Raw genomic sequence first — 22,848 nt, 5'->3', positions numbered from 1 at the left:
ATGGGGATTTTTAAATACCAAAGTTTTGCGCCATTCCAAGAGCGCGTGCAATTTTGAAGTGTGACATGTTGGGTATCTATTTACTCGGCGTATCTTCATCTATCACATTATGCAAAAAAATTGGGCTAACTTTACTGTTTTTTAAGCATTAAACTGTTTTTTTTTTTCTGAAAAAACACGGTCGAAAAGTTGCTGTGCAAATACCGTGCAAGATAAAAAGTTGCAACAACTGCCATTGTATTCTCTAGGGTCTTTGCTAAAAAAAAACATATATAATGTTTGGGGGTTCTATGTAATTTTCTAGCAAAAAAATGATGAATTTTACATGTAGGAGAGAAATGTTAGAATTGGCCTGGATGCGAAGTGATTAACAGGGAGACAAACAGCAGTAAAAACTGAGAAAAAATTGAGAGACTAGCCCTTTTTAATGCTATCTGGAAAAAGAAAAAGAAAAAAAAAGTCAGCATTTCGCTTTAAGCTTTATATATATATATATATATATATATATATATATACACACACAGAATACTATATACATGCGGGAAATCAATACTGACCCATGTATTATGTCCATCACAATTCAAATCAATTTACCAAACACAATACCATAATAATAATAAAATAAAAAAAACAAACACAGCTTCAGATACAATTACAGCAAGATCTTACAAGTATGTATCTTGTGTTACAAAACAAATGAACTGTGCAAGTGTATTTTTATTCAATCTGCATCAAAACATCACACAAACCTGGATAATCAGAATAATTGGTCATGTAGGAGGACCTTGTCACAGTGGAGATTCAGACAAATTTCCACACAACAGGCACAAAAACGCACGTAAACTAAAGCTAGAAGGTGAAAGTCTGGTTTCCTAAATACAGTGCATTGAAATCCCCAAGCAGGTATGCGACACATTGGGCAAAGTACATAAAAAAGAATCCCAAACATACATACAAAAATATATATGACATCTATTAGATCTAGAATAACAACTGCACCAAGAGTTGGCCTAATATTACTCATGATGAGGGACATTGGCTGACCATCATCATTGGTTGATGAATGTCAAAAATGCAACATGAGGAAACTGAAGGGGAAGCCTGGCAAAAACACAATTGAGAGATCAAGTCTGCTTGATCTCTCAGTTCCAACTCCAACATTCTGCCTGCAACAGCTCCAAAAATCTCCCAGATGTGGAGAAGCTTACTTTATCTGTGGAACATCTACCTCAGCACACGTTCAAAGATGAGATTCCCCTAAACATTAAAAGTGTATCTAAAGCCAAATTTTCTTGTTTGCTTTTGGTGGTGTTTTTTTTTTCCTGTTTCTTTATTACTGTTGGGAAGATTTCCTTTCACTTCTCTCACACTTCTCAACAGGATTCCTGCAGAGATTGCTAGAGGTTCCTTGAGCAGTGTTAGATCATTCTGCCGTCTGATGGTTTCTGCTGAGTTGCAGTATCAATTGCACTCAACAAAACCAGTGGCGTGAGACAGGTGGGGCCTTTCTTCTTGGTTCTCGTGTAAGTAATTCCTGATCACCAATGGGCATTCTTCCAACTGACCTCTGAAGTAAGAGGCATTAATCTCATTTATCTTAAAGACAAACTTCAGTCTGCTCTCATAATTTGTAATAAAAACATCTTTGCCATTCTAAAGCTTCTCTCCAACCACTTTGCATATTATTTTATACAGTCAGGTCCATAAATATTGGGAGATCGACACAATTCTAATCTTTTTGGCTCTATACACCACCACAATGGATTTGAAATCAAACGAACAAGATGTGCTTTAACTGCAGACTTTCAGCCTTTTTGAGGGTATTTACATCCAAATCAGGTGAACGGTGTAGGAATTACAACAGTTTGTATAGTTTGTATAAAAGGTCCAGAGTTCATTTCAAGTGTGCTATTTGCATTTGGAATCTGTTGCTGTCAACTCTCAATATGAGATCCAAAGAGCTGTCACTACCAGTGAAGCAAGCCATCATTAGGCTGAAAAAACAAAACAAGCCCAGCAGAGAGATAGCAAAAACATTAGGTGTGGCCAAATCAACTGTTTGGAACATCCTTAAAAATAAAGAATGCACTGGTGAGCTCAGCAACACCAAAAGACCCGGAAGACCACAGAAAACAACTGTGGTGGATCACCAAAGAATTCTTTCCCTGAAGAAAACACCCTTCACAACAGTTGGCCAGATCAAGAACACTCTCCAGGAGGTAGGTGTATGCCCTTGTACACACGGTCAGATATTCCGTCGGAATGTGTCCGATCAGAGCGTTTTGTCGGATATTCCGACTGTGTGTGGTATGTATCGGACTGTTTCCGTTGGAATATCCGTCGGAACAAATTTTCCAACTTGCCGGAAATATTTTCAGACAAACTGCTCCGATCGGACATACTCCGATCATGTGTAGAGATTTCCGATCGGACAAAGTGCCACGCATGCTCAGATCAAATTCCTACATCAAAGCTATTGGCTACTAGCCTGAACGTAGTCCCATCGTAACGAAATTACGTCATCACGTTCTGAAATATCGGATTTTCCGACAACTTTGTCCGACCGTGTGTATGCAACAGTTTCGGACAAGATCCGTCGGACAAAATCCGACGGATTTGGTTGTCGGAATGTCCGACCGTGTGTACAAGGGCTAAGTGTGTCAAAGTCAACAATCAAGAGAAGACTTCACTAGAGTGAATACAGAGGGTTCACCACAAGATGTAAACCATTGGTGAGCCTAAAAAACAGGAAGGCTAGATTAGAGTTTGCCAAACAACATCTAAAAAAGCCTTCACAGTTCTGGAACAACATCCTATGGGCAGATGAGACCAAGGTCAACTTGTACCAGAGTGATAGGAAGAGAAGAGTATGGAGAAGGAAAGGAACTGCTCATGATCCAAAGCATACCACCTCATCAGTGAAGTTGGTGGTGGTAGTGTCATGGCGTGGGCATGTATGGCTGCCAATGGAACTGGATCTCTTGTATTTATTGATGATGTGACTGCTGGCAAAAGCAGCAGGATGAATTCTGAAGTGTTTCAGGCAATATTATGTGCTCATATTCAACAAAATGCTTCAGAACTCATTGGACGCGCTTCACAGTGCAGGTGGAAGACTCGAAGCATACTGCGAAAGCAACCAAGGATTTTTTTAAGGGAAATAAGTGGAATGTTATGCAATGGCCAAGTCAATCACCTGACCTGAATACGACTAAGCATGCATTTCACTAGCCGAAGCCAAAACTGAAGGGAAAATGCCCCAAGAACAAGCAGGAACTGAAGACAGTTGCAGTAGAGGCCAGGCAGAGCATCACCAGGCATGAAACCAAGTGTCTGGTGAGGTCTATGAATTCCAGACCTCAGGCTGTAATTGACTGCAAAGTATTTGCAACCAAGTATTAAAAAGTGAAAGTTTGATGGATGGTTGTTAATCTGTCCCATTACTTTTGGTTCCTTAAAAAGTTGGAGGCACATATACAAACTGTTGTGATTCTTACACTGTTCACCTGATTTGGATGTAAATACCCTCAAATTAAAGCTGAAAGTCTGCAGTTAAAGCACATCTTGTTAATTTCATTTCAAATTCATTGTGGTGGTGTATAGAGCCAAAAAGATTAGAATTGTGTCGATGTCCCAATATTTATGGACCTGACTGTATATACTTTGATTCTGTACTGCCAAATATGCTGCAGAAATCTCCCTCCACTGAGTCTGGCTGCAATCTTTTTAAATGTGGGCAGCGGACGCTGCTGCCTGTTTACTTCCTGGATTTACACAGACGCACAGAGGCACACCTCCAGCTCTGCAGCTCTCTCATTGGCCCTCTTATGACTCATCCCCCTCCCTTCCTGGCAAATTTGCAAGAGAGTGAGAGCTGTGCATGATGTTATAAGCCTAGGCTTTTTTCCAGAGAAGAAATAGGAAGTGGGCTGTATAAGGTATTTACTGGCAGAAAAAAAAAAAGTTACTATCCAAAGTTAAAACAACAAGGTCAGAAGATTTAATATATGAAAAATTACTGAAGTTCCACTTTAAATATAAGGCATTCTTCCCAGTGACCATCAATGTAAGGGGCCTTATTCTTACTGACTCCAAATGTAAGGGGGCTTTCTTATTACTGTCCATCAATGTAACGGGGCACTACACCACTGTAGCAAACCATCTTCTTTACAGACCACCAGTGCAAGAGTGGTCTCTCAGTGACTATTAAAAGAAGAAGGCACCTCTTTCACTGACCACCAATGGAAGGGGGAACCTTCTCCACTGACCAACAATGTAATGGAACCCTACATGGATCAATTCTTTAGTTTATGATCAGTACAGAAAATAAATATTATCATACAATTGGGGGTGGTTGGATCAGTTCTGGGTGTCGCATACGCTGTATGCCACATTCATTTAGTTATTACTTAAGGGTTCCTCTATTGCAAAGGGTTAAAAAAGGCTGATAAGAAGTGAGAGGAAATGCCTACTTAGATAGTTGTCACCATTGGAAGAATTCCCCCCACCTCTGTCTTCTGAGCTTTTGATATACTTCAGCAATGACTAGGTCAGTGATGGGGAGAGGCAGGACATTTTTTTTACTAGCTCTCCATGCTTCTGTTATACAAAGGAGGTGCCATATTGTGGATGCTGTTCATGCCCCCTCCCCACAAAGCTTTCTCTTTGGTTGCTGTGCCAGATTATTCAATGCAGTTCAGTTAGTGCACATCCCCAAATATTACTAACTGCAAATCTACACAAGCCAGCTGAGTACTACTTTCTAATCTTCAGCATAGGTTATGGAATTTTTAAAAGTAAATTTTATGCCATTACAGTGCCTTGAAAAAGTATGCATACTCCTTGAAATTTTTCACATTTTGTCATCTTACAACCAAAAACGTAAATGTATTTTATTGGAATTTTATATGATAGACCAACACAAAGTGGCACATAATTGTGAAGTGGAAGGAGAATGATAAATGGTTTACTCTGACACCCCTAATTAAAATCTAGTGGAACCAATTGCCTTTAGAAGTGACCTAATTAGTAAATAGAGTCTACCTGTGTGTGTAATTTATTTCTCAGTATAAATACAGCTGTTCTGTAAAGCCCTCCAAGGTTTGTTAGAGAACCTTAGTGAACAAACAGCATCACAAAGGATAAGGAACACACCCAGAAGGTCAGGTATACAGTTGTGGAGAAGTTTGAAGCAGGGTTAAGTTATCAAAAAAAATATCCCAAGCTTTAAACATCTCACGGAGCACTGTTCAGTCCATCATCTGAAAATGGGTATGGCACAACTGCAAATCTACCAAGACATGGCCGTCCACCCAAACTGACAGGCCGGGCAAGTAAACCATTCATCAAAGAAGCAGTCAAGAGGCCCATGGTAACTCTGGAGGAGCTACAGAGATCCACAGCTCAGGTGGGAGAATCTGCCCACAGGACAACTATTAGTCGTGCACTCCACAAATCTGGCCTTTATGGAAAAGTAGCAAGAAGAAAGCCATTGTTGAAAGAAAGCCATAAGAAGTCCTGTTTGCAGTTTGCGAAAAGCCATTGTGGGGGGCACAGCAAACGTGGAAGAAGAAGGTGCTCTGTCAGATGAGACCAAAATGGAACTTTCTGGCCTAAAAGCAAACGCTATGTGTGGTGGAAAAAAACACTGCACATCACCCTGAACACACCATCCCCACCGTGAAACTTGATGGTGGCAGCATCATGTTGTGGGGATGCTTTTCTTCAGCAGGGACAGGGAAGCTGGTTGGAGTAGATGGGATTATGGATGGAGCCCAATACAGGGCAATCTTAGAAGAAAACCTGTTAGTCTGCAAAAGACTTGAGGCTTGGGCAGAGGTTCAAAATGTCAAGGGGTGTGAATACTTTTTCAAGGCACTGTATGTGTCCTTGTGGCAGTCTCCATTTATATAACAACTGCTTGAATAGCAGGATATTGTTTAAAAATGAACAGTGAATAAAATTGCTATATACTGTATAAAAAAACTACTGTATATATAGTGTATAAAACAAAGTCAACCCACTTACAGTTTTTTCTTTTTCTCTTGCAATGCCAAATGCAGCCAGGAACTGATAATTAGAAAGTATATGCCTCTCCCTTCCCTCCATTACATCTTACTAGTCCATTACTGGACAAGACAGTCCCTAGAGAAGAGCTAAAATCTAAAAACAAATAAAAAAATAAAAGCCCATACTGAAGTATGGAGAAGGACACTGCTGATTTCTCAATCAGAAAATACCAGTCTCCTGGCTGATATAATAATCCATTGGCTTACAGTACTTTGAGTTTCTGACCTGGAACAAGTAGCAGTAGCCAATGAAATGCTCTGACATCACACTGATCTGATTAACTGTTTCTAGTAAACAATTAGTAAAGAATAAAAGCCAGAGACAGACATCCAGCCTTTTCAAAAGCTTGGCATTGACAGCCTACTCATGATTTCCTTTTAAGAAAATTCTTAGTGCATTATGGGAGCTAAGCATCTTTTCTTATTTCAGATCTCCTCACCAGACACAGGATGAACAATTCAAGTTCCTGCATGAATAAATGGTAGTCAAAGACATGTAGATGTCATATTGTTCCCATTTCATAAACAAATATTGTTCTGTGATGTTTTGTGCTGAACCTAAGATGAATCAATGGCACAGACAAAATAAGATCTTAATCAATAAATGTGGTCACAATCATAGTACAACTGAGTAAATACCCTTTAAAAAGTTATCATACAGCTAACGCAAAGAACTATTTAAATACAGTATAACAAGTAGCAAAAAACCCCAAAAAATAAACAATCATAAAAAACAGCCACAAACAAATATCCAGTCCAACATGAATAAATATTATTCAACTAGCACAGAGTCCACATTTTCTTGTGAGTTTGTGCCTTCAAGGTCCTCAAGGAATGGGGGTTCTAGAGCTGTATCTTCATCCTTCTGATTGTTATCAGTAAGATTGTTACAGTAGTTATGTAAGGAAAGATCAGCCTGACTGCCGAACCTTTGATAGCGGCTGAGCTTGTGGGATTTGGATTTGTGTGTGTATAAGTGTTCCAGTAATAGGCTCCTCCGTACAAATCTGTGTCCACACACCGTACAAGTGAATTTCCTCTTTCGTAAGAAGGAAAAGTTACAGTTCAGCTCTATGGGTTCAGCATCCTTCGACAAAAACGAAAGCTGGTTGAGTTGCAGCTGTTCGGAGTGGGTTGCGTTCTGAAGAGCCTCGTAAGGGCCAAGGTGGCAACTCTCGGTGTTCTGAATGTTTTCAAGTATGGGGCGGACTTCTCCCAGGTCATCACTTTCTAAAATGGAGGTAGGGACCCCAAAAGGGAGAGACTGGGATACATGGATATGCAAATGATCCCTCAATGTGCCACGGGAATCAAAATGTTCACCACAGTAGTGGCAGGAGTATGTTTTGCTGTCTGTCTTAACAAATGTTGACTCAACCTCTTCTTGTGATAGCAACGAATGCTGTGGAGATTTTACAGATTCAGTATCACAGGCTTCTTGCTTTATGGTCTTTACGGTGTTCTGAATGTCTTCTATCGATTTAACTGCGGTGCCCACCGGAGCAGGGAAATGTGAACTTTGCTGTTCAGAGCCTACACCTTCAAGGCCAATCGCAAGAGACAGCTGTAGTTGTGGCTTCTCTCCTTGTGGCACAGACCTTGTACCAGTTGGTGGAATGTTTCTTAGGTTAAGAGTTTCCTTATTTGTTTTCTGAGCTGATGAGATCTGAATTCCATATAAATTGGAGGACTGCATTGTTTCTGAAGTTAAAACTTGACTTGGCTCATTAGCTGATGTGGAAAGGAGGTTAGCATGAAGAAACCTAACCCCTTCCTCTAATCGAAAGTGGTCCACACTTTGTTTGGGGGTTTTCCCTGTATACATGACGTGCAGAAGGTAACTAAAAATGTCGGGTTGAATGTCTGTTGGCTGAATCTTTATACATTCACTGTTAAAAGAAGGAAAAGGAACAATTTAAATCAAAAGTATAGGCAGTTCATTTAACACTAAGGGTTTACTTAAAGCGGTTGTATAGTCTTTTTTTCACTTTTAGTTACAGATAAGCCTATAATAAGGCTTACCTGTAGGTAAAAAAATATCTCCTAAACATACAGGTTTAGGAGATATTTTTTTACCTACAGGTAAGCCTTATTATTATATTCCCCTGGCAATGAGCCGCTGATTGCAGCGGTGCATGCGCACAGGGGTTTCTCGGCTGGAAGTCTGGCAGATGCCAGACCCTGGCGGAAAGAAATCTCCTGCGCGCATGCGCGGGAGTGACGATATCGCCACTCACAGCGTCGGAGCCGCGATATCTGGAAGACACGCTGAGGGAACATGTCAGCTCCCTCGGCGTGTATTGGGCGAGATGTCGGGGCCTCGTTCTAAAGGTAAGTATTTCATAATGAGCTAGTATGCAGTGCATACTAGCTCATTATGCCTTTTGCCTTGCAGGTATGAAAAAAAAAAAACATTTTTCAGCGGGTTTACTACCGCTTTAACACCAGCAAGGCTATTTAAAATGGGACTAAGGGATGACCCGATGTGCACTGGGTGTCTTGGAGATTACGGGGATCTAATCCACCTTTTCTGGAGATGTCCAAAGTTACACCTATATTGGTCTAAAGTTCTCAATACTATAAATAGTGTTTCAGGTAACCATTCCGACGGACACTAAGCCCTGTATTTTGGAAATTCTAGATGACCTTCCCATTGAAGAAATTCCCAAACAAGCAATTGGTAGAGCTCTATTCCAGGCCCGTAAGTTAATAGTAAGGATGCTGAACAACCCTCGCTGAAGGAGTGGATTGCACAAAGAGGTGATAAATTGAGATTAGAGGAATACATTTTCTGGAAAACCTCTCCTGTAGAATTAATTTAGAACCGCATTCTACTTTAAGGTACTACTGTTTGTTGCTAACGTTAGCATCAAGATTACCCATATATATCTAAGCTGGTATTAGAAAATGTCGTGGAGAACATGCTTTTTTCTGAGTGAGAGATGTGGTATATGTGAAGGTACTTGGATCTAGGGCTGAAACAACTAATCGATTAATCGACAACTAATCGATTATGAAATTAATCGATTACTATTTTCATAATCGATTAATCGGGCAAAAAGAGCAAATAATCACTACTGTAAATATTACTTTCACAGTTCTACAGTAAAAAAAATTAACCCCTTACAGTAGCGATTATGTGCTTTTTTTCTACTATAAAGGGCTCATTTTCGTTTTTGTTTAACCCCATTATGTTACTAAACGTCTTAGACCTGTGTTTTATGGTGCTTTTTGCAGAAATATACTACAGTTCATTTACATGGTTTCCTATGGGACACGTTCATATCTGAAGGGGTTAGGGACTTTTAAACGCACAATGGTGCTTTTATTGGTTCAATATACTTCAATGGAGAAGCTGCAGAAAAGTATGTAATGCAGTTTTGCAGCAATTTTTGTTTTTTAATCTGCCCCAAAGTTTGCAAAAAATGCAAATTGCAGTAAAATCATGTGCACAAAAATCAAAACGTACAGCAAAAAGCACTGCAGAAACAGATCAAAAGCAAACTGTATAGGTGTGTACCGAGCCTTATGCTGGCCACATGGATCATTTTTCAGATGAGAATATTCAGACGAAAAATCTTTGTACATTCGCTGAATGAAAGAATTTAGTTTGAAGTTTTCACTTGTTTTTAACATTCTGTTTTTAAAATGAATAATTTCTGAATGAAAACCACATCCACTGTCTGAAAATTCCTTTGAATAAGAAGTTTAACCCATTTTTTTTTTTATGGTTATTAACCAATTGAAACAACAATCGGCCAACTAATCGATTATGAAAATAATCGTTAGTTGCAGCCCTACTTGGATCCATTGTACTTTTTCTATGTATAAGTACTGTACATGCTCTGGAACATGTATTGTTTTGTGTAATTTTGCTTTGCTTCTCTTTAATAAAACTTTTTTTGGAGATAATTAAAAAGAAAAGTGTAGGCAGATATAAAATACACATTTATGTATTTATTATCACATCCTTATTGTAACAGAGTGTCTGAATCGGAGCCTGGAAAAGTCCTGCTTGTGGTTTACACATCTTCCAGGCTCCACCCATACACTTTTAGAGACCTCTGATTCTAAACCCACCTTTCTCTTTTGGCAATTTAGACTCACCTGTAACTCGGAGTCAGTGCTCTTGAGACTGGGGCTACAGACCAGTCGTGTCTGTGAGAGCTGCAAGGTTGGTGAAATCTGAAAGGCCCCTTTCACACGGGACGGATCAGTAATGATCCGCCCCATGATGATCCGCTTGTTCAGCGGGGATCGGTCAGTTGTCCCCGCTGAGTCGGCGGCGGACAGGGCGGTTCCAACACACTGTGCAGGGACCACCCTGTCAGCTCTCCTTTATGGGGGATCGGACGAGCACGGACCGTCTGTCCGTGTTCATCCGATCTGCTCTGTAGACGGATAGAAAAATAGGATTTTCCTCCGTCTGCAGAATCGGACCATAGCGGAGACAGGCGATATCGGGTGAAAGCGGATGTTCATCCGCAGACACCTGCTATCTCATAGGGACGTAAACAGATGGATGAAATACGGACATACGGTCTGCATGTGTGAAAGGGGCCTTACATTTTAGAGCACACACACATAATTTTTTTTTTCTTGCAAAATGTAAAAGTCAAGACTGTGTTGACGAAACAGATACTAAGTAATTTAAGCTTTAAAGAAAAAATTATCAGAGAAAAAGTATACTTTGGTAAGGAGTGCCTGTCTTCAACTCCCAGCACTTGCCCCAGGCAAGTACTGGCTGACACATCTCACCTCTCTCTGCATTCCTCTTGAAGGTGCTTGCCTCAGGCAAGTGCTGGGAGTCAGACAGGTCCTCACTAACAAAGTGGCCATCTCCTTGCTAACTGCAATTGCGGGTGGCTATGCATCAAGGAAAGGAGGAGGGGACCTGCTCGACATCACAGCCACCTAGGAAGATGGGACAGAATACTAAAGATACTGTGCTTTGTCCCATTGGTAACTGAATAATGTAAACAAATAGTGATATTTCCTCAAGGGCTCATTTACACCAGTGTACAATGTGGGAAACCAGCGTTCCATGCGTGTTTCCTGCACCACGTTCAAAATGCACTGGGTCTGCGATCTGCTGCGAGTGTAATTCTGGCGAAACTCTAAATGCAATGCGTTTGCCTGTACTGGATCACATACTATACAATCCAGTGCAGTGTTTTTTAAAAAGTAGTGCACGTACTACTTCTGGTATGATCCAGTTTTACTGCTACATAGTGGCACCTCTGCGCCGTATTACGTGATGCGCCCCCACCCAGAAGAGCCGGATCTGCATCGCTGTCGGTTCGCTTCCTCTGTGATCATACACAGCGGGAGCCCAGCAGCAGGTACGGCAGACTCGATGTCCACTCGCACCTGCCAATCATTGAGCAGAGAGGTAGAATGGCGGTCTGCCTATGTAAACAAGGCAGAACGACGTTCTGAGAGGAGGGAAGAGATGAAATTTGGGAAAATTGGTTTGAGAGTAACTTGAGAGCGTTTTGCAAGACAAGCAAAATTATTTAATACATTTTTTCTTTATATACAAGCAATGTCTTGGTATACAAGTAGTCATGTCACAACTGAGTATAAAAGAGAAGAGAAGAGAGGAGCCTCTAATGCCGCGTACACACGACCGGACTTTTCGATGGACTAGGTCCGACGGTCTTCCCGACTGACTTTTGGCGGAGTTCCGTCTGACTTTCCAAAAAAACGGACTTGGCCACACACAAGCACACCAAAGTCCGACGGATTTGAATGTGATGACGTACGACCAGACTAGAATAAGGAAGTTCATAGCCAGTAGCTGCCCTAGCGTTGGTTTTTGTCTGTCGGACTAGGATACAGACGAACTGATTTTTTAACCGGACTCGAAACCGTTGGAAAGATTTGAAACATGTTTTATTGCTAGGTCCGTCTGAATTTGGTGAAAAAAAAGTCAGCTGGAGCCCACACACGATCAAATTGTCCGACAGATTCCGGTCCGTCGGACCTAGTCTGCTGGAGAGTCCGATCGTGTGTATGCGGCATTCGTGTAGCAATATGGTTACATTTAATGAAGGTACAACATTTAGCAACATATTGCTACACTTAGAGGGGCCTCTTTTATCTTTTATACTCTGTAGCTTATGCAGGATTTTGCTTCTAATCCCCTTGTGGAGGCTGCCATTTGTGGTTGGACATTTTATGGTTATACATCCTGGTCACATTGCAATAATCTTTTTTTAGATGGACTATAAACTGAAAGACCTATGAATAAATGGTTGTAGAACAAATTATTTGCGTTTCCATTATTTCTTATGGGGAAATTCGCTTTAATATATAAGTGCTTTGGATTACAAGCATGTTTCTGGAACAAATTATGCTCGCAATCCAAGGTTTTACTGTAGTGCAAAAAAAAAAAAAAATGCAGGAGATGATCAAGTACCAGTATTTGTTGGGGAAAAAAAGGACATAAATTGTATTTGGGTACAGCGTCACATGACTACACGATTTTACAGCACATCAGTTTGACGTTAACCATAAATCATAATTATTTTTCACACTCATTCATGTGCATCAATACCCAACCGATTCCCAGGTGCATGAACACAGGGGGGCCTTCAAATTTTTATCTATATAGTTAAAGGGATTGTAAAGGTATTTTTTTTATTTTTTTTAAATAACAAACATGTTATACTTGCCTCCACTGTGCAGCTCGTTTTGCACAGAGTGGCCCCGAACCTGCTCTTCTGGGGTCCCTCGGCGGCTGTCTCGGCTTCCTCCCGCAGGTGCTTCTCACGTTCATGCGAGCTCCCTCGCATGGTGAGAAGCACCTGCGGGCTCGCTCCCGTGATACAGCCGGCGTAGAATGCATAGAATGCATTAAGGTGAAAAAACATTTACCTTTACAACCCCTTTAAGTAGATTTTTTTCAGTGTATCATATTATAACCAGAGAGCTGACAAGGTGAGAATATTTTCCTTGACAGATCCTCTTTATGAAGAGACCTCTGATGTCCCCTATGCACTATCATTCACCTGGGGTGCCTCAAAATTTTGCATACATTTAAAAGGTGTTGTCACCAAAACAAAGGTGAAGGAAGGCTGCTTTAGCCTCAATACAGAAAAAGTTAGGTCAGATCCTAGCAGTGCTGTCTGACAAGGAGGATTAGAAAACTGAAGGAAAATGCTTTATTTTTTTATCGTACATCACGGGACCCAAAGCCATAGTAGTTAGTATGTGGGTTATAGGCCACTTTCAGGTGACGGACACTGGCACTCCCTAAATTAAAAAGTGCACTCTCTATATAACCCCTGCTGCTGGTGGGAGTACCTCAGTTTTTTCGCCAGTGTCTAAGGTGTTGGTCACGAGTAAAGATGTGCTGTGCTGATCTCCACTAGAGCAATCCTTGCTGGGGCTAGCCATGCAGCCGAATACATTCAAAGTGTCTTTTTGGCCGTATTGAATGGTATCCAGGTATTGTATCTGAAGAAACAAGGTCTTGCCTGTAACACTTTTTTTTAGAGAGCTGGACCCCGGGATCCAGTACTTTTTGGTATTAAGGGCATAAAGTTTTACTGGCAGAGGTGCTATTACAGGTCTAAGATTGTGGGTTCCAAGGATCCCCAGCTCCTGAAGTTTTAAAGGAACTCACCGTGAAGGGTGAAGATTAGGTCTGTTGGTTTACCACAGAAAAACCCTGCGACGGGAAAGGTAAATGGAGATTTTCTAAGAAATTTTCCTATGAGTGTCTTCTTTAGTTAGTAAATGTTGTCATGCCTATGTGTCACCCACCTGGGACTGTATAGAGCACTTACGTCTCATGCTTTTCAGAGAGCCCACGATGTGTCCAGAAAACAGCAGTTTTCTCTTCCTCCGGGCGGCAGCAGACCTTCAGTAAGTCTAGGGGATTTTGCCTTCCCACCAGACACCCCCCCCTGTGCTCTTTTTTCTTCAGGGAAAGAGCACTTTAAAAAAAAAAGTGCGAACAGCATGCCGCTTGGCAGCTTCCAGGCCACCCCCCTCTCCCCGAACCCCCCCCCCCCGCCTTTTCTCTCTCTGTTGATCCCATAGGATCAGAGCCTGTGCTCACGTGGGAAAAGCTTACCTTTGAAAGGAGAGAGGAAGGGCTGTAGCTATGGGGGGGCGGGGTTTAGCACGGCCTTGGCGTACTCCAACGCCCAATGCGGGGAATGTGTGTTTTAAAGGCAGCATATTTGCTGTTTCAAGCTGCAAAGGGACACAAGAGCGCAGGTAAATATGAGGTTTGGTGACACAGGCATTCCTTTAAAACATTTTGCTACTGCATCAGGCTGAGCATTAATAGCAGCAGCAGAGCTGGACTATTGCTCAAGCAATGCATGCATTCCTTCTGGTAGTACCTCTGCTTTGTGCATCAGGTGGGCTATGGTTGGAAGGGAGGTTAAAATCACCTCAAAAAAGGGCTCCAGAAAGGCTATAGTCACTAGGGAGCCTAGACCCATCTCAAAAAAAACTCTCCTGAGAGTATTATGGCTGGTCAGAATGAGCCATCAGGAGGGGCAAGGGTTGCAGCTGCTTTTAGCATTACAGCCCCTGTATATATGCCTAATGAGGTTTTTTTCCTCCAACCATTCTAAGTTTGGGGCAAAAAAATTGATGCTTGAATCGCATCCCAGAATGGGACTAAGCATAACAGGTCCCCGTCCATTGCTCAGGACCCTCATGCTGAGGAAAAAGAGGCGAGAGATGACGAATTTCTCTCAAGGGACCAGGAAGAGGCTGATGTCTGAAGAACCTAATACGAAAGGTGGTTGGCACAGTCTCTCGCTGAATTGGTCCGCTCCACATTTTTACTGCCAATAAGCGCAGTCAATCAATGAGCCCACTTCTAGTTTGGGTTCACTAAAGCCTCCTCAATCTGTTCATGCTTTTCATATCCATTTATGGCTAAAAAAGCTTATGTATTCTGAGTGGGAGCAGTCAGATAAACTGTTTTTTTCCTCCAAAAAAAAGTTTTCAATACTTTATCCTATGGAATAAAACTTCTATAAGAAATGGGGATTTCCAGCAGTTGACGCTGCTATATCCTCTGTACCTGACTTGTCCAGTAGACAATGCTCATATGCTAAAGGATCCAACAGAAAATAAGCTGGCATTCCTTTTTAAATCTATATTTCGCTTGCAGGTTCAGCCTGCGCTGGCAGTGCTCAGAGTATTTCAGTCCCTAAAGGACCAGTTTATGGAGGTACTCAGGATTATTCCTGATCAGCAGGCCCAAGGTTTGGCTGGGATATCAGAAGCGTTGTATTTTACAGTAGACGATATGAAAGATTCTATTCTCCAGGCCTCACGGCTCATGCTAGGGCTGGTACATGTGCATAGATACAGCTCAGAAGAGGGTGTTTTTGCCCCAGGAAAGGATCAGTTCCATAAGGGAACTGATTCAGTTGATCAAAACAAAGAAGAATCCTTTTATTCGACTTTGCCTGAAATCGTTGTGAAAGATGGTGGCTTCTTTCAAGGCCGTTTCTTATGCGCAGTTTCATTCAAGACTGCTGCAAAACAGTATCCTGTCAACTTGGAACAAGAAGGTCCAAGGTCTGGACTTCCCAATGCGTTTATCCCCCAAAGTGCGTCAGAGCCTCAATTGGTGGTTGATATCTAAGAATCTTCAAAAAGGAAAATCCTTTCTACTAGTTATCTGGAAGGTGGTAGCAACGGATGCCAGCCTTCTGGGCTGGGGAGCAGTCTGTCCAAGGGAAATGGTCCAAATCAGAGATGACCTTGCTCATCAATATTCTAGAGATTTGGGCAGTACGCCTGGCCCTGGACGCTCAGACTATGGAATTGTCCTGTCAGGATCCAATCCAACAATGCCACAGCTGTGGCCTATATAAATCACAAAGGGGGCACGAGAAGTCATGCAGCTCAGAGAGAGGTGAATCATATTCTATCTTGGGAAAAAAACATTTGTTGCCTATCATCAATTTTAATTCCAGGGACAGGGAATTGGCAGGCAAACTACTTGAGTCACCAACAATTGTTCCCGGAAGACTGGTCCCATCACCTTGACATCTTTCTGTCATTATGCCAAAAATGGGGAGTTCCGGACATGGATCTGTTTGCGTCCAGGTTCAACAACAAGCTGGACAACTTTGTGTCAAGGACAAGGGATCCGATGGCATACGGAACAGATGCCTTGGTTTTTCCATGGGATCAGTTTTTCACTGATCTATGCATTCCCTCCTGTTCTGCTGCTTCCATGCCTTCTCGCAGGATTAAGCAAGAAGGGAAGGAGGCGATTCCTGTGGCCCCAGCGTGGCCCAGGAGATCTTGGTTTGCCGAGATCATAAAAATGGCGGGAGGGGTTGGACCTTACCACTATGGTCAGACCTTCTCTCAAAAGGTCCGGTATTACATCCTACCTTAAAAATGCTAAATTTAGCACTTTGGCTATTGAGACCCACATTCTAAAAGATCGTGGGCTGTTAGCTTCAGTAGTTTCTACTTGGTTAATACTAGGAAGCTAGCCTCCGGAGTCATATATACTATAGAATTTGGAAGGCATATGTTTCCTTGTGTAAATCCAGGGGTTGGCACCCCAGGAAATATGTCATAGGTAGGATCCTTGAATTCCTACAGATAGGATTAGAAATGAAGCTGGCCTTGAGTACTATCAAGGCCAGATGTCAGCTTTATCGGTGTGTTTTTCAATGACCTCTTGGTTCACACTCTCTGGTTCATAAGTTTATTCAGCGGGTAACGCAGGTAACGCAGATTAATCCTCCAGTCAGGTCACCCCTGAACCCTTGGGACTTAAATTTAGTCGGATTTACAGAAGCAGCCTTTTGAGCCAATACAAGATATTCCCTTGGTCCTCTTGATGAGGAAAAATTATTTTCTTGGTTGCCATATCTTCTGCCAGAAGAGTATCAGAGTCGCCTGCTCTTTCTTGTAAAGAGCCATATTGGTCTATTCATAAGGATGAGGTTGTATTGCGGCCTCATCCTGAATTCCTACCGAAGGTAGTATTGGTTTTTAATTTAAACCAGGATATTGTTCTGCCTTAATTTTTTCCAGAACCTCGTTCTGTGGAAGAAAGATCACTACATTCTCTTGATGTGGTGAGAGCGGTCAAAGCCTATTAAAAGTGTCTGCTTATAATCATAAATCAGATGTTTTGTTTGTATTGCCAGACGGTCCTAAAAGAGGACAGGCAGCGTCGAAATCTAATATTTCTAAATGGATTTGTCAAGTGATTGTTCATATTAAAGCGCACTTCTCCAGGGCTGTTAGTGCTTCTTGGGCAGTGCATCACCAAGCCTCCGTGGCTGAGATCTGCAGGGCCGCAACTTGATCTTCGGTCCATACATTTACCAGATTCTATCAAGTAGATGTAAAAGATCATGAGGATATTGCCTTTGGGCGCAATGTACTGCAGGCTGCAGTATGAGTCATCTAGTCTCTTGGTGCCCTACTTTTATTGTGTCTCCCTCCCTTCAGTTGGCATTGCTATGGGACATCCCACATAGTAACTACTATGGCTCTTTGTTCCGTGATGTACGATAAGAAAATAGGATTTTTATAACAGCTTACCTGTAAAATCCCTTTCTTTGAAGTACAGGTTCTTTAGCATACACGTTTATTGCTTTTCTACAAAACTGAGGTACTCCCACCAGTGGGAGGGGTTATATAGGGAGTAGGGGTGCAAAGGATCGTCACCAATCCGTGATCCGATCGGGTCACCCCGCTCGGATCGGCACATGCCGAGACCGCGGAGCGCTCCGCGTTCTCGGCCTTAGGAAAGGCTGCGACTTCGGCCTAGCTCCGAAGTGGCGGCCATCTTTCTACACCCAGGCTGTTTACACTGTGATCGCTCCAACGGAGCGATCACTTGTAAACAAACCGGCGTCATGTCATGACGCCTGTTCCTCTCTCCCCTCTCTGTACTAATCTGTACAGTCGAGGGGAGAGATCCAGAGATGGAAGCAGCCATTCCTCCATACTCTAGCAATACCCTGCCAATACTCTACCAATACCCTGCCAATACTCTACCAATACCCTGCCAATACTCTACCAATACCCTGCCAATACTCTACCAATACCCTGCCTGCCAATACTCTAACAATACCCTGCCTGCCAATACTCTAACAATACCCTGCCTGCCAATACTCTAACAATACCCTGCCTGCCAATACTCTAACAATACCCTGCCAATACTCTAGCAGCACTCAGCAATACTCTGCCTGCCAATACTCTGCGATACCCAGCCATACTCTGCGATACCCAGCCATCAGCCATACTCAGCGATACCCAGCCGTACCCAGCCATACTCAGCCAATATTACAGTGGGGGAGATTGTGGATATTACAGTGGGGACTATATGGTGGTGGAAGTTTCACAGGTTTTTGAAAATTAAATTATTATTTGCTGATCCGAAAAATGATCCGATCTGTGACTCTGATCCGAGGAATGATCCGATCCGTGAGTTTTTTGATCCGTTGCACCCCTAATAGGGAGTGCACTTTTTAATTTAGGGCATGCCAGTGTCCATCACCTGAAGGTGGCTTATAACCCGCAGAGTAACTATAGCGCTGTGTCCCATGATGTACTTCAAAGAAAAGGATTTTATAGGTAAGCTGTTATAAAAATCCAATTTTTAGCATGGTAGTCAGCTCATACTCAGCTTTTCAATATAGAAGTATGTACAGTGCCTTTAAAATGTATTCATACCCCACATTTTGTCATGTTACAACCAAAAACGTAAATGTATTTTATGTGATAGACCAACACAAAGTGGCACATGATTGTGAAGTGGAAGGAAAATGATAAATGGTTTCCAAAATTTTCTTCATATAAACATGGGAAAAGTGTGGCGTGCATTTGTATTCAGCCCCCTTGAGTCAATACTTTGTAGAACCACCTTTTGATGTAATTAAATTGGACTTCTTATGGCTTTCTTCTTGCCACTCTGCCATAAAGGCCAGATTTGTGGAGTGCACAACTAATAGTTGTCCTGTGGACAGATTCTCCCACCTAAGCTGTGGATCTCTGCAGCTCCTCCAGAGTTACCATGGATCTCATGGCTGCTTCTCTGGTGAATGCTCTCCTTGCCCGGCCTGTCAGTTTAGGTGGACAGCCATGTCTTAGTAAGTTGGCAGTTGTGCGATAATCTTTCCATTTCCGAATGATGGATTGAACAGTGCTCCGTAATATGTTCAAAGCTTGGGATATTATAATATAGCCTAACCCTGCTTTAAACTTCTCCACAACTTTATCCTTGACCTGTCTGGTGTTTCCTTGGCCTTCATGATGCTGTTTGTTCACTAAGGTTCTCTAACAAACCTCTGAGGGCTTCACATAACAGCTGTTTTTATACTGAGATTAAATTACACAATTCGGTAACTTCCGAAGGCAATTGGTTCCACTAGATTTCAGTTAGGGGTATCACAGTAAAGGGGGCTGAATACAAATACCCGCCACAATTTTCAGACATTTATTTGTAAAAAAATAAATAAAAAATTGAAAACCATTTATCATTTTCCTTCCACTTCACAAATTATGTGCCACTTTGTGTTGGTTTATCACATAAAATCTCAATAAAATACATTTATGTTTTTGATTGTAAGTTGACAAAATGTGGAAAATGTCAAGGGGTATGAATACTTTTTCAAGGCACTGTATAAATTCGGTAGACTTTAGTGCACGTTGTATTGAGTAAATATACAACTTATCTTGTGATTTAAATAGACTACAGTTTGAGCATTACATACATTGCTGCCTTTGGGCTTATAATGACTGAAACTAACTATAAACTGCTGGTGGTGGCTATAGAGTTACAATTGATGTATGCCATAAAATATTCCCATTATAAGCACATTACAAACATCAAAACACTCAAGGCCTTTAGGACTCAATATTTCGATCACTCAACTTCATTTTGAAGTAGTAAAATTCTATTATTCAAACCCAGTTCCCATATGCTGTGAAGGAAATATAATGTATTTCTCATTCCTGCAAACAAAATGTGATTTAAAACATAAAGAGATGCTGGCACCTGGTCTGGTGAATGAAGATCATCTTAAAATAGTTTGAAAAGGCAGCAAGAACGGCTCTGTGTGCCTTGAAGTACACGTCCCCGATGGCGACAGTGCAGTCACAAAGGAAACCAAACTCGCGCTGCATGTTCAGTTGCTGCAGTAGAACCAGGCTGTGCATTGACTGATCCATTGCTCCTGAAAGGGACAAAGGTAGAGATTTATCAAATTAAACAGAATCCTACATTTGTTCAATTGTGACTCCACATACAAAAGCGCAATAAACCAATGCCCAGACACTACATCATTGTCTGTTAAAGTGTTACTAAACCTGCAACAGTAAAATCAGTCTGGGGGGGAGGCTGGGTGCTGGCGCAGTGTTGACACACTAGGTGGCGGTATTTCATGTGTGTAGTATTAGTAAAATCAGTCTGTATATGCAGTAAAGCATGCTTGTTATACTCACTGTAGAACCTAATGGGTTAATCTTCCGCATTGTGTAAAAAGGCTTTTTGATCATGTATGCACAGAGCCTCTTGCATTTTACACATAACATATCCGGATAAGACAGAGTTATTGGAGTCAGTCTGCATATGCTCAGTTTGATGTGTATTGCTAGAGAGTTTTTTTTTACCTTGAGAAGGGGCATGTGATCAGCACAGGGCCAATGAGCACTATCCAGACAGAGAGTCAGGGGTCCTGCATCCTAATAGAAGAGTCAGAGCAGTATGAAAACTCATCCTTCAAGCTTTAAGCAGACACTGATAGAAATTACAAGACTGCTATATACTGCTGATAAGAAAGGATATTTAGCAGTTTATATTTACTAAAATAATTGCATTTCCATGTTCTGTGCACCAGACCAGATATAGAGAATGCAGGGTCCTGGGTTTAGTAACATTTTATGTGAATGTCTGGGCCACAAACATCTTGAAGTGGCACCATGGGATTGCGAGCCCTGGCAGCTAAATTAATCTGGAGGGAAAAAATGCACCCATTTGGGACTCTCACCTACCTTTAACCAGTTCCCACCCAGGCCAATTCTGACATTTCTCTCCTACATGTAAAAATCTATAATTTTTTGCTAGAAAATGACTTGGAACACCCGAACACTATATTTTGTTTTCAGAGATCCTAGAAAATAAAATGGTAGGTGTTGCAATTTTTATTGTCACATGGTATTTGTGCAGTGTTTTTTTTTTACTTTCTACTATAAAACATATCCAAAAAAAAAACAAAAAAAACAAAAAAGCAAATGTCTTCATAAATTTAGGCCAAAATGTATTCTTTTACATGTCTTTGGTAAAAAAATAAATAAAAAATCCCAATAGGTGTATATTGGTTTGTGTGCAACTTATAGCATCTACAAGCAATGGTATAAATACTGGAATTTTTTATTATTTATGCTAAGAATAGCGGTGATCAGCGACTTATAGTGGGACTGTGATAGTGCAGCAGACTAACTGACTGACACTGAGGCCTGGTTCACACCTATGCAGGTTGCAGTTTGCATATTCCAGGTGCAGTTTGCGTTTTTTTTTTAACCAAATGCTGACCAGACGCCTCAGTTACACTGCGGCAGAATGGCACGGCTGGGTGAAACAACGTTATGTAATGTTGCTTTGCCCTGTGGCCATTAGGGGGCACGCCCCCCAAGCCAATGCGAGTGCCAGGCGGTCTCGATCACCGTCAGGCTCCCAAGATCGCCGCTGAGACACGGCGAACCCTGAGAGGAGAAGTGACAGATTGTCTGTTCATACAGAGTATGAACAGCGATCTATCTTCCCTGCACAGTCCCCATCCTCCTTCAGTTAGAACACAAACTAGGATACACTTAACCCCTTCACTGCCAGTGACATTTTTGAAAGTAATCAACGCATTTTTAATCACACTGATCGCTGTATTAATGCCAATGGTCCCAAAAATGTGTCAGAATTGTCCGCCATAATGTCGCAGTTACGATAAAAATCGCAGATCGCTGCCATTACTAGTAAAAAATAATAATAATAAAAATGCTATACATCTATGCCCTATTTTGTAGACACTATAACTTTTGCGCAAACCAATCAATATAAGCTCATTGCAATTTTTTTTTTACCAAATATGTAAAAGAATACGTATTGGCCTAAACTGAGGAAAACAAAAATATTTTTTTTATATATTTTTGGGGTATATTTATTATAGCAAAAAGTAAAAAATAATGCTTTTTTCTCAAAATTGTCGCTCTTTTTTTGTTTATAGCGCAAAAAATAAAAACTGCAGGGGTGATTAAATACCACCAAAGGAAAGCTCTATTTGTGGGAAAAAAAAGGACATCAATTTTGTTTTGGTGCAACAGCGTAGAATCTTTCAGGGTGGAAGTGGTTAATACACATTTTTGATCCATTGAAATCTATGGAATCAAAAACCAGAAAAAAAAACTGAAAAAAAGTCCCTGTCCCTTTCCATAAAATGCACAGATGTGAACGTGACCCATATGAAACCATGTTAGGCTGAATTCACATCTATGCAGTTTTAGTGTTTTTTGCATTTTGCAGATTTGCACTACAGTCCATTTGGAACGTGTTCCATAGGAAACCATGTTAAATGGACTGTAGTGCAAATCTGCATAATGCAAAAAGCACTAAAACTGCGCAAGTGTGAATCCAGCCTCAAAGGGACTGTAGTGCGTTTCTTCAAAACTGAAAATGCACTAAAAAATGCATAGGTGTGAACCAGGCCTGAGTGGGAACTGACCAACACTGGCATCTCCAGTGACACTAATACAGTGATCAGTGCTAATAATA

At 41.4% G+C, this 22,848-nt stretch overlaps 1 protein-coding gene across 3 annotated transcripts in view; it reads right to left on the bottom strand.

The window, feature by feature from the left end:
- Positions 1-546: 546 nt before the first annotated feature.
- ZBTB25 (zinc finger and BTB domain containing 25) overlaps positions 547-22,848 on the bottom strand; it is a 31,152-nt gene continuing 8,850 nt past the window's right edge. For all 3 annotated transcript variants that reach the window (XM_077464337.1, XM_077464339.1, XM_077464338.1), the window contains exons 2-3: positions 20,083-20,260; positions 547-7,957 (exon numbers count right to left, since the gene is read on the bottom strand). In XM_077464337.1, coding sequence (XP_077320463.1) covers positions 6,841-7,957; positions 20,083-20,255 — 1,290 coding nt within the window. In that variant the 5' untranslated portion in view covers positions 20,256-20,260 and the 3' untranslated portion in view covers positions 547-6,840. The remainder of the gene's footprint in view (positions 7,958-20,082; positions 20,261-22,848) is intronic.

This window comes from Lithobates pipiens, unplaced genomic scaffold (assembly GCF_037356315.1).
Source record: "Lithobates pipiens isolate NorthernLeopardFrog02 unplaced genomic scaffold, aLitPip1_a1.2 Scaffold_30, whole genome shotgun sequence".
In the NCBI taxonomy this organism is placed as follows: Eukaryota; Metazoa; Chordata; class Amphibia; order Anura; family Ranidae; genus Lithobates; species Lithobates pipiens.
This window is presented reverse-complemented; position numbering and strand designations above follow the sequence as displayed.